The sequence below is a fragment of the Leopardus geoffroyi genome, chromosome B1, assembly GCF_018350155.1.
Source record: "Leopardus geoffroyi isolate Oge1 chromosome B1, O.geoffroyi_Oge1_pat1.0, whole genome shotgun sequence".
Classification (NCBI taxonomy): Eukaryota; Metazoa; Chordata; class Mammalia; order Carnivora; family Felidae; genus Leopardus; species Leopardus geoffroyi.
This window is the reverse complement of record NC_059327.1, coordinates 104,766,017-104,779,204: the sequence shown is the minus strand read 5'-3', so window position 1 is coordinate 104,779,204 and position 13,188 is coordinate 104,766,017. Positions and strand designations below refer to the sequence as shown.

The 13,188-nt window shown below is 37.4% G+C and overlaps 1 protein-coding gene across 2 annotated transcripts in view; it reads left to right on the top strand.

The window, feature by feature from the left end:
• Positions 1-12,988, top strand: part of SYNPO2 (synaptopodin 2) — a 179,895-nt gene extending 166,907 nt beyond the window's left edge. The window contains exon 5 of one of the 2 annotated variants that reach the window (XM_045468969.1): positions 9,378-12,988. In XM_045468969.1, coding sequence (XP_045324925.1) covers positions 9,378-9,914 — 537 coding nt within the window. In that variant the 3' untranslated portion in view covers positions 9,915-12,988. The remainder of the gene's footprint in view (positions 1-9,377) is intronic. The other variant, XM_045468972.1, reaches the window with a different exon arrangement.
• The last annotated feature ends 200 nt before the right edge of the window (positions 12,989-13,188 follow it).

The window sequence follows — 13,188 nt, the reverse complement described above, 5'->3', positions numbered from 1 at the left end:
AAACACAAAATAAACTTTTAAAAAGTGTATTGTTTTAGAACCCAGATTTAATCTAAAAGTTAATCTGAAATTAATCAAGATAAATAGTGGCAGAGCCAAGATGAGAAGCACTAGAGACAAGACGGTATCTCTTTTTTTTGATGTCTATTTTATTTATGGAACTATCTAAGCAATGTATTTCTATTCAATAATATGACTTATTAGTCCTGATTCTTTGCACTATTCTTTTTTTTTTTTAATGTTTGTTTATTTATTTTGAGAGAGAAAGCCTATACCAGCGGGGTGAGGGGCAGAGAAAGAGAGGCAGGGAGAGAATCCCAAGCACGCTCCATGCTGTTACTGCAGAGCCCAACGTGGGGCTCAAACTCAAGAACTGTGAGATCATGACCTGAGCCGAAATCAAGAGTCAGCTGCTTAACCAACTGAGCCACTCAGGTGCCCCTGCACTATTCTGTTTTTTTTTTTTTTTTTAATGTTTTATTTATTTTTTGAGAGAGAGAGAAAGCAAGCAGGGGAGGGGCAGAGAGAGAGAGGGACAGAGGATCCAAAGTGGACTCTGAGCTAACGGCAGCAAGCCCAATGCAGGGCTCGAACTCATGAACCATGACCTGAGCCGAAGTCAGAAGCTAAATAGTGCCCCAACCCCTGCAATATTCTTGATGAGAAACATAATGCTGCCTATTTTTGTCTAAAGATACAGGCACTCTCCTCCATTTTTTAGATAAGAGAGTGCTACAACAGAATTTCCAAAAACTCCACTGGTGAAGAAAATTTAAGATCCTCTTTAGAAAAGCAGGTTTCAGGGAATATGAGTTAGAGACTATTTAATTAAGAGAGTAGAAGAAAAATGACCTTAATATTCTCCTTATCCCTTGACGTCGAGCTTGACTATATGTAAATCATCTCAAAGGAGCATTTATCCTACATTTAAAGATCTCTAGATATAGGAATTCTACATCTTTATGGAAAAATATCTCTCCTGTTAACCTGCTTCCCTATCAGGAAAGTTAATCCAAGGCTACTGAAAGCTAGACGTGCCCCTGAGAGATTAGTTAGTAGAAAGTGCCGTTTTCTACACCTGCTTGCAGTCTCATGATAAATGGTAAATCAACTTTCAGCTTTCTCTTCTACAATTCTAACTAATCCCAATGTCCATTATCTTTTTCTTCTTAGGTCTTACCTTTTAAATCCTGTAAATGTATTTTACACTCTCTTTGGGATTCATGAATAAAATTCTATGACTTTCCTCATCTGGGGAGTCAGAACAGCTTAAAACCCCTCACATTTGCACTGACCTAAATGCAAATCATTTTACTTGCATGTTAAAATCTTCTACCTGTTTAGAAAAATCAATGTTTGTAAATATTGATCAATCCTATTTGTTTTGACAAACATGGCTTGGTGTGCATATTGGTGTGTGTGTAGTGAGGGTGGTGGGGATGAGTCTATTTGTGTGAATCCATCACCACATGTAACTGATGTCAAAGGGCTACATCTTGGGCATGACCTAGAATTTTTGTGAAACTAACCAAGTTTCTTGGATTTAGCAGTCTGATACAGAAACTTGATTCGTTCAACAAATACTTACTAAACATCTACTTGCCAGGCAGTTTTAGGTCTAGGGATGTCTGAATGAATAAAACAGAATAAAACAATAACTCTTACATGGAGCTAAATTCTAGTGGGAGGAAGCACATACAGAAAATGATTAAATAAAATATTTATTATGTTAAATAAGCATAATAAAAAGGTAGAAATAAAACAGGGAAGAGGATAGGAAATTTTGAGAGAGAGAGAGAGAGACAGACAGGCAGGCAGACAATAGCCAAATAGTGATCCTATGATATTTGAGTAAGGCCTGAAGGAAATGAAACAGAAGTCATACTGATGTCTGAAGTACTATGTTCCAGGCTGTGTACCAAGCAAATGTAAAGGTCCTGAGCCAGGAGTGTGTTTGGTGTGTTAAAAAAAAAAATAGCAGAGGCCCATGTGGCTAGATCCAAGTGAGAGGGAGAGAGCAGGAGGAGATGAAATCAGAGACGTGAGGAGGGGTGGGGCCAGCAGACTTTACAGGGTCTTGTGGGTCAAGGAGAGGACTTTGATTTTCCTTTTTGAAATGAGAAGCCATGAGAGGATTTTAAACAGAGGACTAAGTGACATAATCTGGTTTAGGTTTTAACAGGATAATTTTGGCTGGAACCAGGGAAACCAATTAGGAGACCATAGCAACAATCCAGGCAAGATTATGATGCTTCAGCTTAGGATGGTGCCAATGGAGGCATGAGAAATGGTTGCAGACTGGATGTATTTTAAAGTCAGCACTGACAGATCAGGCGTGGAGTGTAAGAGAAGAGGGAAGCGTCAATAATGACTTCCAAGATTTTGACGTGCACGAATGGGAAGCTGGAGAATTCCTGGTGCTTTCTTCCATTCATGTGCCTCTTCATAGTCCTCAGCTTTTTAGAAATTCTTATGAATGATTGTAATTAAAAAAAATTTTTTTAATGTTTTCTTATTTTAGAGAGAGAGAGAGAGAGAGAGAGAGAGAGAGAATGATCGGGGGGGAGAGGGAGAGAGAGAGGGAGACACAGAATCCAAAGCAGGCTCCAGGCTCTGAGCTGTCAGCACAGAGCCTGATGCAGGGCTCAAACTCACAAGCTGTGAGATCATGACCTGAGCTTTAGCTGGTCGCTTAACCAAGCAGGGAGGGGCAGTGAGAAAGGGGAGACACAGAATCTGAAGTAGAGAAATTCTTACGAATGATTTAAAAGGCAAATGAACTGTCATTTATTTCTGTTTGCCTGTGTTGGCATTTGCTTATGATAAAGGATATGTTTGTGATGAATATTTACTGATCATGTGTTTAAGAAAGTTGTTGAAGGAGTTGAAATAACATTTGTCAGTTGGAGACACTTTCGCTATGAATATTTAAGCAGGAATTCAGTTAAGAGAATTTTTTGGCTTTCAGGGTTTATAGTATGAAATAATTTGAACTTCAAAATATATCATATTAAACTTCTTTGGCTTCTAGGGCAAAATAATTCAGTTGCATTGGTTTGGAATTCACTTCATTGTCCTAAGTAAACCTCAGACTACACTTCTTTTTTATTTATTTAAAAAAAAATTTCATGTTTATTTATTTTTGAGAGAGAGAGACAGAGTGGGAGCAGAGAGGGGAAGGGGCAGAGAGAGAGAGACACACAGAATCCAAAGCAGGCTCCAGCACAGAGCCTGATGTAGGGCTTGAACCCATGAACTGTGAGATCATGACCTGAGCTGAAGTTGGACACTTAACCAACTGAGCCACCCAGACACCCCTATATTTATCTTTTAAATGTTAAATGTTTCCTGCCAGTTAAATTGATCACTAGACAGTTTGATAAGGAAGCTAACTAAACTGCTTCATTAACTGCTTTATGTGGATAAATCAACATTTAATTGACATGAGAAGTTGGTTGGTTATGTTACACTAAGAACGGCCCTCAGCGGGGCGCCTGGGTGGCGCAGTCGGTTAAGCGTCCGACTTCAGCCAGGTCACGATCTGCGGTCCGTGAGTTCGAGCCCCGCGTCAGGCTCTGGGCTGATGGCTCAGAGCCTGGAGCCTGTTTCCGATTCTGTGTCTCCCTCTCTCTCTGCCCCTCCCCCGTTCATGCTCTGTCTCTCTCTGTCCCAAAAATAAATAAACGTTGAAAAAAAAAAGAACGGCCCTCAGCAACTCTGAGCTTTGTAGGTGACTTGAGTGTAGAGCCCCTTGTGTGTCTCACTTTCACATAAAGGGAATGTGTCTAAGTGTGATGTATTCCCTGTACCCTGGCACTTGCTTGTTCTTGTGACAAATGGAAGATGGCAGCATTAATTCATCCAAACCCAATCACAATTTAAATAATTCTTTCCAAAATGTGTAAGATTTCATTTCATTTAGCTTGCTTGGATTTGAATTTTTATAAAAAAAAGAAGTTTCTCAAAACAATTTCATTGCAAGTATAGTCTAACATTTGATTAAGATCTCTGGAATGAAACTATGTGTGTCCAACTTCCCCACTCCAACATGTACTAGCTTTCTACCCTTGGGGAAGTTACTTACCTTCTTTAAGTCTCACTGTCCTTGTCCTTGTCCCTGAAACTAGGGATAATAATAGCTCCTACTTCATGGGGTTGTTTTGAGGATTATATGAAATACTCTGTGTAAGTCAGTTAGTAGCCACCTATTGACACAGCGTGTGAGCTGTTAATATTAGCTACTATTAAAGGCAGAGGTAAGAGAATGCCTCCTTTGTGTTTAGCCTTTGGTGGGCATATATAACACCAGGTGATTCTTGAATTCAGTGGGTATCTGCAGTTTTTGCTGCATGCATTATATTGGACTAGCTAAAGATTAGCATGTTCTTTCATGTGTTGAACACTTAAAGGACATACTACTCTAAATAAACACAGTTTGAATGTTCTACATGCAATGTCCACAGTGCCATCTGCCAGATGACAAGGCCCCTCAGTCAGTTTGAATGATGTCTTCATTGGTTTGCCTTTGGTGTTTGTGTTTATGTATCTAAATCTACTTAAGAAGATAAAGATATTATATCTGAATTCACCTTACCTAACGGGAGGAAGAAGGATGCAAAACACTTGAGAGAATGACCACCATAGATGTTATTTCTCCTTAGTTTGAAAATGAGGGATGGCTACAGGATAGTGAAGGGGTCCAAAGAGGGTGGAAGCAACTGGAAATATGTGAAGAAAAGACTGTATAGGAGTAGAAGCAGATGTATTTTACACTTTTAAGATCACTGGGGTAAAGTTATGGGAGGCAAAATTTGGTTCACTATAAGGAGGAAGTTCTTAACAGTTAAAGCCTAAGGATTGACCAAGATGCCATGAAAACAAGTGAGTCCCCTGCTCCAGAGCAAGGTCTGAGTGAGGTATAAGGTTTCAACTCATAAGACTATTTGAATTTCTTGGAATTAATTAGAAAAATTTTTTCATTCTATTTTTAGCCTAAATTTCATTTTTAAAAGAAAATGAGAGAAGGACTTTTGTGGTCTATTGAAAATGATAATGTGGGGCGCCTGGGTGGCGCAGTCGGTTAAGCGTCCGACTTCAGCCAGGTCATGATCTCGCGGTCCGGGAGTTCGAGCCCCGCGTCAGGCTCTGGGCTGATGGCTCAGAGCCTGGAGCCTGTTTCCGATTCTGTGTCTCCCTCTCTCTCTGCCCCTCCCCCGTTCATGCTCTGTCTCTCTCTGTCCCAAAAATAAATAAAAAACGTTGAAAAAAAAAATTAAAAAAAAAGAAAATGATAATGTGATATAATAGGATATTAAAGCAAAAGTTCCCCCAAGGCCCTCATATACAGAGATGCTGCACTCTAAAGTCTGATTTGAGACTAAACTATAAACTCTACAAAGAACACGACAGGAAGCCACACCCACAGTTCTGGAACCACCCAGTCAGGTCTAGGTTATTATAAGGGATCAGAGTATGGCAAGGAGAGAAGATTTCATGAGGAAGAATTCTGGCTGCCATAAACCACACGGTGTATGTTTGGAGTAGGTGGAAGTGAAGGGGTCTCCACCCCTTTGAGAGAAGAATTTCATAGTGGCTTCTTACAGAGGTTGAGATGAGATACCTGCATGAGGACAGACAGGAGGACAGAGTGGATTGGGGTCTGACACCCTCCCAAGAAATCTGGAAGGTGAGGGATGAACTGAAAATTTGTTTTGGCAAAGAACCAGGAAATCTGCTATACCTCCAAAGGCAAATGATGTGTGCTCCCCCATGGACCACAGCAGGCCAGGAGTGAAGGAAAGCTGGATAGGGTTGTCTTGGGTCCTCTTCAAATGGACCCTTGTAGCGTCAGCTTCCTAGGGGATGCAGAATGAGTCACAAGTTATCAGCCAACATAGGGATGAGTTGGCATGAATTGAGGACTACAAGCAAAATGTCCCCACTGATAGGAATCTTCAAAGATCCCATGAAAGTTTCCTCATCTGGACCTACCTGGCTCTGAGAGTGGAAAGCCAGGTCATGATGTTATCAAATCAAGTAAAATTTCTCTTCTGCTCTTTTTCTCTTCTCCATCCTTGTACTCTAAGCCCAGGGAGCAAGAAGTCTCAGTTAGTAAGCTGGGGGAGGGGAGGGAAAAAAGCATGGAGAAGCCAACCACAAAGCCTTCCCTGAAGGAAGGAGGTCTTCCTGAAACAGGAAGAGATTTAACTCGAAATTGAGATTGGAGTTTGTTATTGCAAGGGATGGAATATTCTATTTTGAACTAAACTAGTTTGGGTAACCTAATGCGACCACAGGACTATTCCTAAAAGAAAGCAAAATGCCACAGTGCCTGCTAAATTTTCACCTAGTGACAGTGGAAAAACGTCTTTAATTAAAAAAAAAAGGGGGGGGTAGCAGGAGACAAAAACAAAGAAGCCGTTTGGTGATACAGCAGACATAATGCTCATGGAACATATTAGGTACTGTTAAGTGCTTGCATATCAAAAATTTTAAGTTCTTCAGATAATAATACAACCCATGGTGGAAACAACAACCAAGGATCTAACCCATGTTATGCTAGGATTCTACCATCAGACATTCAAACTCCAGAATAGAAGAAACACCTCTGTTATTTTCAGGTCCCTTTGGTCATTTCTGGCTCAGGGTATATCATATGGCTTCCTTTAGCCAGGCAAGCAGAGAACAACATGAGCCTTGGGACAGAGAGCAGGAGGAAATTGTACCAAGGAACAAGATGTGAAAATTGCTTTGGGGAAATATGTTAAAATTAGGGGTTTGCAGGCAGGCAGGGACTAGAGGACTGCAATATTTTAGGCACAAAGAGAAACAACAATGTACCTAAAGAACTATTTATGCCACCTCTGTGTCTCCGTGACAATTTGTGAGTTATGTGCTATTGTTGGCTTAAAGGACTATGAAGGCATGTTTGTCAGTCTGAGGAATATGTAGAAAAGCAATAGTCATTTTTCTCATTGAGGTAATTGTACTCTTCCTTCAGGACCTTCACTATATTTGGCATATGTGTCTTCTACAGGAGATTTTTTTTTTTTTTCAATTTCAATGCTACTTAAAATTTTTCCTCAGAAAGCCTTGACTTAACTCTTTCAGTATCATACCTCAGAGTTCTACTTTTTGCTCACATGTTCAACTGATGAACATTTATGCCTTAGCTGAAAAACAAAATCTCTGATCTCTTTGTTATTGGAATATCATTCAACAATGTTTTTGAACTGATTTCTGTTAAGTTTCCATTCTTCTGAAGATCTTCAAGGTAAGAAGGTGAGAGAAAAAATGGACAATAAAATTTTCACTTTCATCCAGTGTTTTGGATGTCCTATCACTGAAATGTTTGTGTCCATTTGTACATAATTATTCCACATATATTGATAATTATTTCCTTTTGTACTCATTAGCCAGTGATGTTAGTCACCTATATGTATATTCAGGATCACCTCCTACATTTCTATAGAGTCTTAGATCCTTTTATTAACATCCTTTCAAGTCTCTATTGTTTTAAAGACCTGACTAAAACAGGTCCATGAGGTGTTATATCTGATCAAAGATCACAAAAAGCAGGTATCACTGGAATTTGAAAACTTCACAGACTCTATAGACCAATGTGTTCTCTTTCTTCCATTAGTAAGGACAAAAGGGAGACATAGACATATACCATGAGAGACCAGAGCTAAATATTTCTTTATCATATTGAATAGTAATATTTCTCACAGTTTAGAAAATTCCCTATTGATCCTGTCAAGATAGGTAAAGAGTCTCTTCTCTAAAGTGACCTTCCATGATTGACTACCTTGCCACGGCAAAGCTAAAAACAGTACTTTGTTGTATGTTTCCTGAGGGCAAGGACTCCATTTAAATCATCTTGGTGTTTCCAGACTCATAGATGAATGTGCCTGGAAAATATTAGGTGTTCAACAAAATTTTTGTTAAATGAATGAAACCAATGCATAAATAATGTGAAATGAAAATCAAATCCAAGATGGTGACTAAAAAATGGCTTTGTTCCCCCTCCCTGATTATATACTCCAGAGAACTATTATTAGATCTAGATTAGGATAAAGAGATTAATGAAAACAAGTTTTTGTTAGGATTCAACCATTATTACTGAAATTTTAATGGTAAAAAAGAGAGAGGCCAGATTCATTATATTAACCTCCTTATTCTTGATATGCAAGCCAAGAATGAGCCATCTACCTTCTTTGTGTGTCTAATGGGAAAAAAAAAGCAAACCATTTGAATCTAAGACAGTTTGTCAAATCCAGATGTTGGTGTTCACTTAAAATTTAAGAACTGGTTAAGAAAGAAAAGCTGTTGAAACCATTTATGAAATCTGGATGCATTTTTAAGCGTGGCAGTGCTTTTTGTTCCAGAAACACACAATGTTATACAATACTTTCAACGTTGACTCATTTCCCCTAGGTGTACATTTGCCACTTTTTGCCAGAAGTTTGTCTAAGAGGTTTCATGCAGAAGGAAATGTGTGAAGAAGTCAAGTAGATAACTAGTCTTCAGGGTTCCTAGAAATACAGAAGAGACAAAAGAAGAGAGAATACAAGAGTTTCCTATAAATTATATTTCTTCATACTGACAAACCAAATATTTAACATACACAAGGGGATGTTGCAGGGACACAAACTCTCAAAGAAATAAGGAATATAATATGCATAAAAGGAAGCAAAATGCAAATGAAACAAGTGGCAAGAATGTTTCTTTGAGATATGGGCAATCTCCCATGCATAGGTAATAAAGATACACATAATCTTCAGCACTGTATAAATAGATTTTGAAAAGAAAAAGACCATCCACTCCATTAGATCAGCAATATTAAATACAGCTAAGTAGCTTTTGGGATTTTGTTTTTGTTTTTGTTTTTCCTGTATTTGGTGGACCAAAGTAAGATAACAGATTGAAAGTCACTTGGGAAAAGGAAAATGCCCAGTAGTTCATGGCCTGTTTCTGGGGTAGTCAATATGTTTTGTTTATTTTGTACCAGGAAAACAGGACCTGAATAAGGGTGGGCTGTGTGTGTTGATATGAATATGTGGAGGGCAGATAAGTAAGGGTGGCTCCCAGTAATAACAGAGTCCATGTGGTGGTGGTTGTGCCTAAGAGAGATGGTAGTGATTGTAGCTATGAGTTTAGAGATGGAGAGCAACAATGAAGTCCTAAGTGAAGACCAAGTCCCAGACCAGAGATAATAATACACCAGGCAGAAGCAGCCTGTCTTGGCTTTAGGACTAAGCATTTTGGAGATTTGATTTTTACAGTGCTCAATGATGTTGCCAAGATTACTTTGGAATAATAGTCAATCAGTACAAACAAAAATGAATGAGATATACTAACATTTTCATTGTTTCTAGGAGATTGGACACTCCCTTTCTCTTCCTGGAAGACCAGTCCCACCCACCATCTCCACAACATCTCCTTGGATATACCAGCCTGCTTATAGCTACTCTAGCAAACCAACTGATGGGCTAGAGAAAGCAAACAAGAGACTAACTCCTTGGGAAGCAGCAGCAAAGTCTCCTCTTGGTCTAGTGGATGATGCCTTTAAGCCCAGAAACATCCAAGAATCCATTGTGGCAAATGTGGTCTCAGCAGCTCGGAGGAAGGTGCTCCCAGGGCCCTCAGATGATTGGAATAAGAGACTGTCCTGTGTTCCTCAAGCCCAGAAGGCCAGTATGGGCTCATTCGCAAGGCAAGAGTATAATGTTGCATCCTTACCTGATAATAATATGCCCACCAACTCCCAATATGGTTCACAGGTCTCATATGCATATTATAGGCAGCCTTCCAGAAATGATTCTGAAATAATGTCCATGGAAACTAGGTCAGATTACTGTCTTTCAATAGCTGATTACAACTACAACCCACACCCAAGGGGATGGAGACGCTAAACATGAAGTTTAGAAGAACTATCATGTGTCATCTGTAATAGTAGTTTTTAAATGTTCCTTTGTAGGACTTTTCACTTTTCCAGTAGATTTAGATGCACTTTTGGTCTTGGCTTGTTCTCAGAAGTCATTTTTTTGAGTTTATGTGTGTGTGTGTGTGTGTGTGTGTGTGTGTGTATGCACATGTGAGTGATCTCTTCCTTGCACATGTGAGTCTGCTCATGATAGAGAATTTCTTAGAGGAAAAAGTTAATTTTCTGCCTTGATGTGCTGGCATGTATATCTAATTCATAATCTTTATTCCATTTATTCCATTAATATGGGGTAGTCTAAGCAACTAAACACTGCTCAATGAAAGTGAAATTGTGTATATTCCCCTATGTGTCTTAGACCAGGAAGGGATTAATGAAATATGATGTACTAATTGTCATTAGCAGTAATAGCAAGGAATATAATGTTGGAGAAGTTTTCAATGAGAGCATGCCATTGAATGATAATTATTTTTAAAAAGGATTTCCTTGATGTTATTTTCAGAAGTTCTCTGAAACATTTTCAAAAATCCAATGAAACTGGATTTTTTTAGATTTGAAATATGGGTGTTCTCAGAAAGAAAGAAATCTTTAAGAGTAAGATAACTATACAACTCAGAAGAACTTTTGAGGCAAATTGTGTAATGTATGGGGAATAGAAAGACTTGAGTAGAGAATTTATTTTTAATCTATTTAAAGCCAGCAGCCCAAGACCAGAATAGACTCTGGGTTCAGGTATCCTCATTTGTCAGATGGAAGATCAGATTATTTAATCTCTTATATCTTTCACAGACCTGATATTCTGGGATTCTCTCATTGGTAGAATGGCCTTTGGTGCATTATTCAGTTTTGATGTTCATTATATAAATATAAGATTACTTTAGGAGTGGGTTAGCTCATCAGTGTCACTACATGTATAATTAAAGGTCCAAAAGGAATTGTTGGGAGACTGGTTTTGTGCTACGTGTTACATGGAGTGAGGGTTGATGTGAAGAAAAAAACTATTAATGGATTTAAGGAAGTGGTAGATGGATGTGTCTGTTATTATGCAACTGTAGGTCATGACCATTTATTTAGTTAAAGAAAACATGCCGCAGGAGCCTATGCAACAAGTAGTGTTTCTTTAGAAGGCCATCATTAGGATGTTCAAAGGAAGCTGAACAGCTGCTTGGTCAATTTCATGACCCATGCCTTGTTAGCACGACCATGAGACAATCAAACACCTGCTCCTTACTGCCAGACCCACAAAGTATTTGTTACAAGGAAATTCAAAGCATTTGACATCATAAACAAGAATTGAGAGGATTTTAAAATAAAAAAAAAAAAAACATTTTGAGTATTCAAAACTTTGTTAGATTTTTAAATGTGATTATTTTGCTTTGTTTGACCTTTTAGCTCTTGAACTTATCATCATAATGGTGTCTTTCACAGAATAAAACTGAAAAAAGAAAAAAATTTCCTGTCTATTAAGTGATTCCTTATCTTGGAAATAGAAGATTAAAAGTTTGAAGAAATTATAAGTTCTTTTATTGATGGATCCAACCAGGTACTAATTTGTTTAGTTAAAAAGAAAAGATAAATACTTTCTAACATTGTAGTGCTAAATTTTCTTAAATTTATATGCTGTTAATTCTCTCAAACTATAAAATATAATTATAGACTCCTAAGACTTTCTATGGCATCCTACAAAATAATGCCTGGTATATTAGTCAGCAAATTCTCAGGAATCCCCCACGTTAAAGTCTTATTTGCTTCAAACTTAATTATTTTGGCTGAATCATTCTAGATGTCACTGTCTTAATCTAAGGGTCATTTAGCAGAAAACACTGCCTGACAGGATCAGATCCTATATTGTTGCTTTCTTTTATAAATGCTAGAAGTGATTTCCATTACTCCTAAGATTTAATATACTCCAACTCCAGAAACTAATATACATTATATTATTCACTAAAACTTCCACTGGACTCAAAATAAAAAACAGATATTTTAAACTTAAATATTATTATAATAAAACAGCCATTTTCTTTTTTCATGTGCTAGATCAAAATTATCATTTGTTTGAAGCTATCTGAGTTTATTGTAGACATCAAGAGAAAAGCAATACATGGCAGGAAAGTTGTACAGTCTTCGCTCACAAAGAAATGAACATCTCCTATTTTTATTAGAAATTGATGTTTCAAGAAGTCACACTTTGCAGATAGAATTCTGCAAAGCAAAAGTGCCAATGTCAAATCATCACAAAACGTATTGTGGGTATTTATCTCCAGGTTACTTAAAAAGAAGTAGTTAGATTGCTTACATTCAAGCTGATGTGTGAGACGGAGACCTGCCACGCTGAGATCTGATTCCTATGAGTAAGAAAACCTTGAATCTATATGATAAAAACAGCATTTTTAGAAGAGCTCTTGCTTATAAATATATACCACATTTGTTAAGATAGTTTTCTACTACTAGCAATCACATAGGTAGACAGAGTTCCTGTTTTACCATGGATTAAAAATCATGCCCTAAAATATTACAGTATGTCTGTCATAGGGACACTAATTTGTCACCTTTTCTCCATCTTGAGTTTAAATACCACATCACTGCATGTGTGTGAAGTGTCTGCTCTTAAAATGATTTAGATTTTGTCTAGTATCTTGAATTTTAAAAACGCATGGATTCTAGTCCACTTATTTCTGAATATATCTCTTTTATGTTCTGGCACCATCACTCACATTGGAAGAGGCCACCCTGTTAGGGCTCAAGCATATATATGTACTAATGAATTGAAACTTTGGGTAAAATATTGTATCAAATAGGCTTAGCTATTATAATTAGAGAGGAACTGTAGAAATATTCATTTTTTAAGAGAAAGTAGATTTTCACATTTGATTTCTATTCAAAGTAGAAGTATCTACACTGTCCACACTTTTCTATTAAAAATGACTAGGTTCTTCTACTAATTAGATTGATATTTCCAACTGTGTTTATCCCAAAAGACTGTATTTGAAAGCTACATACTGAAATTCATTTTGTATTAGTAATAAAAAATAACTTGAAAATCAACTTAAAGAGTGTTTTCATTTTTCCTTATAAAATATTATTTGAATTAGTTTTCACCCCAAAGAAATTGGATTTGATATACTCTAAATCCAAACATTGACATATATTATTATATACATTATATTGTTAATTACATTATTATAATTATATTACGTACATTACATTACTAATCTTATCTACTACCTATTTTTAAATTTTAGTTT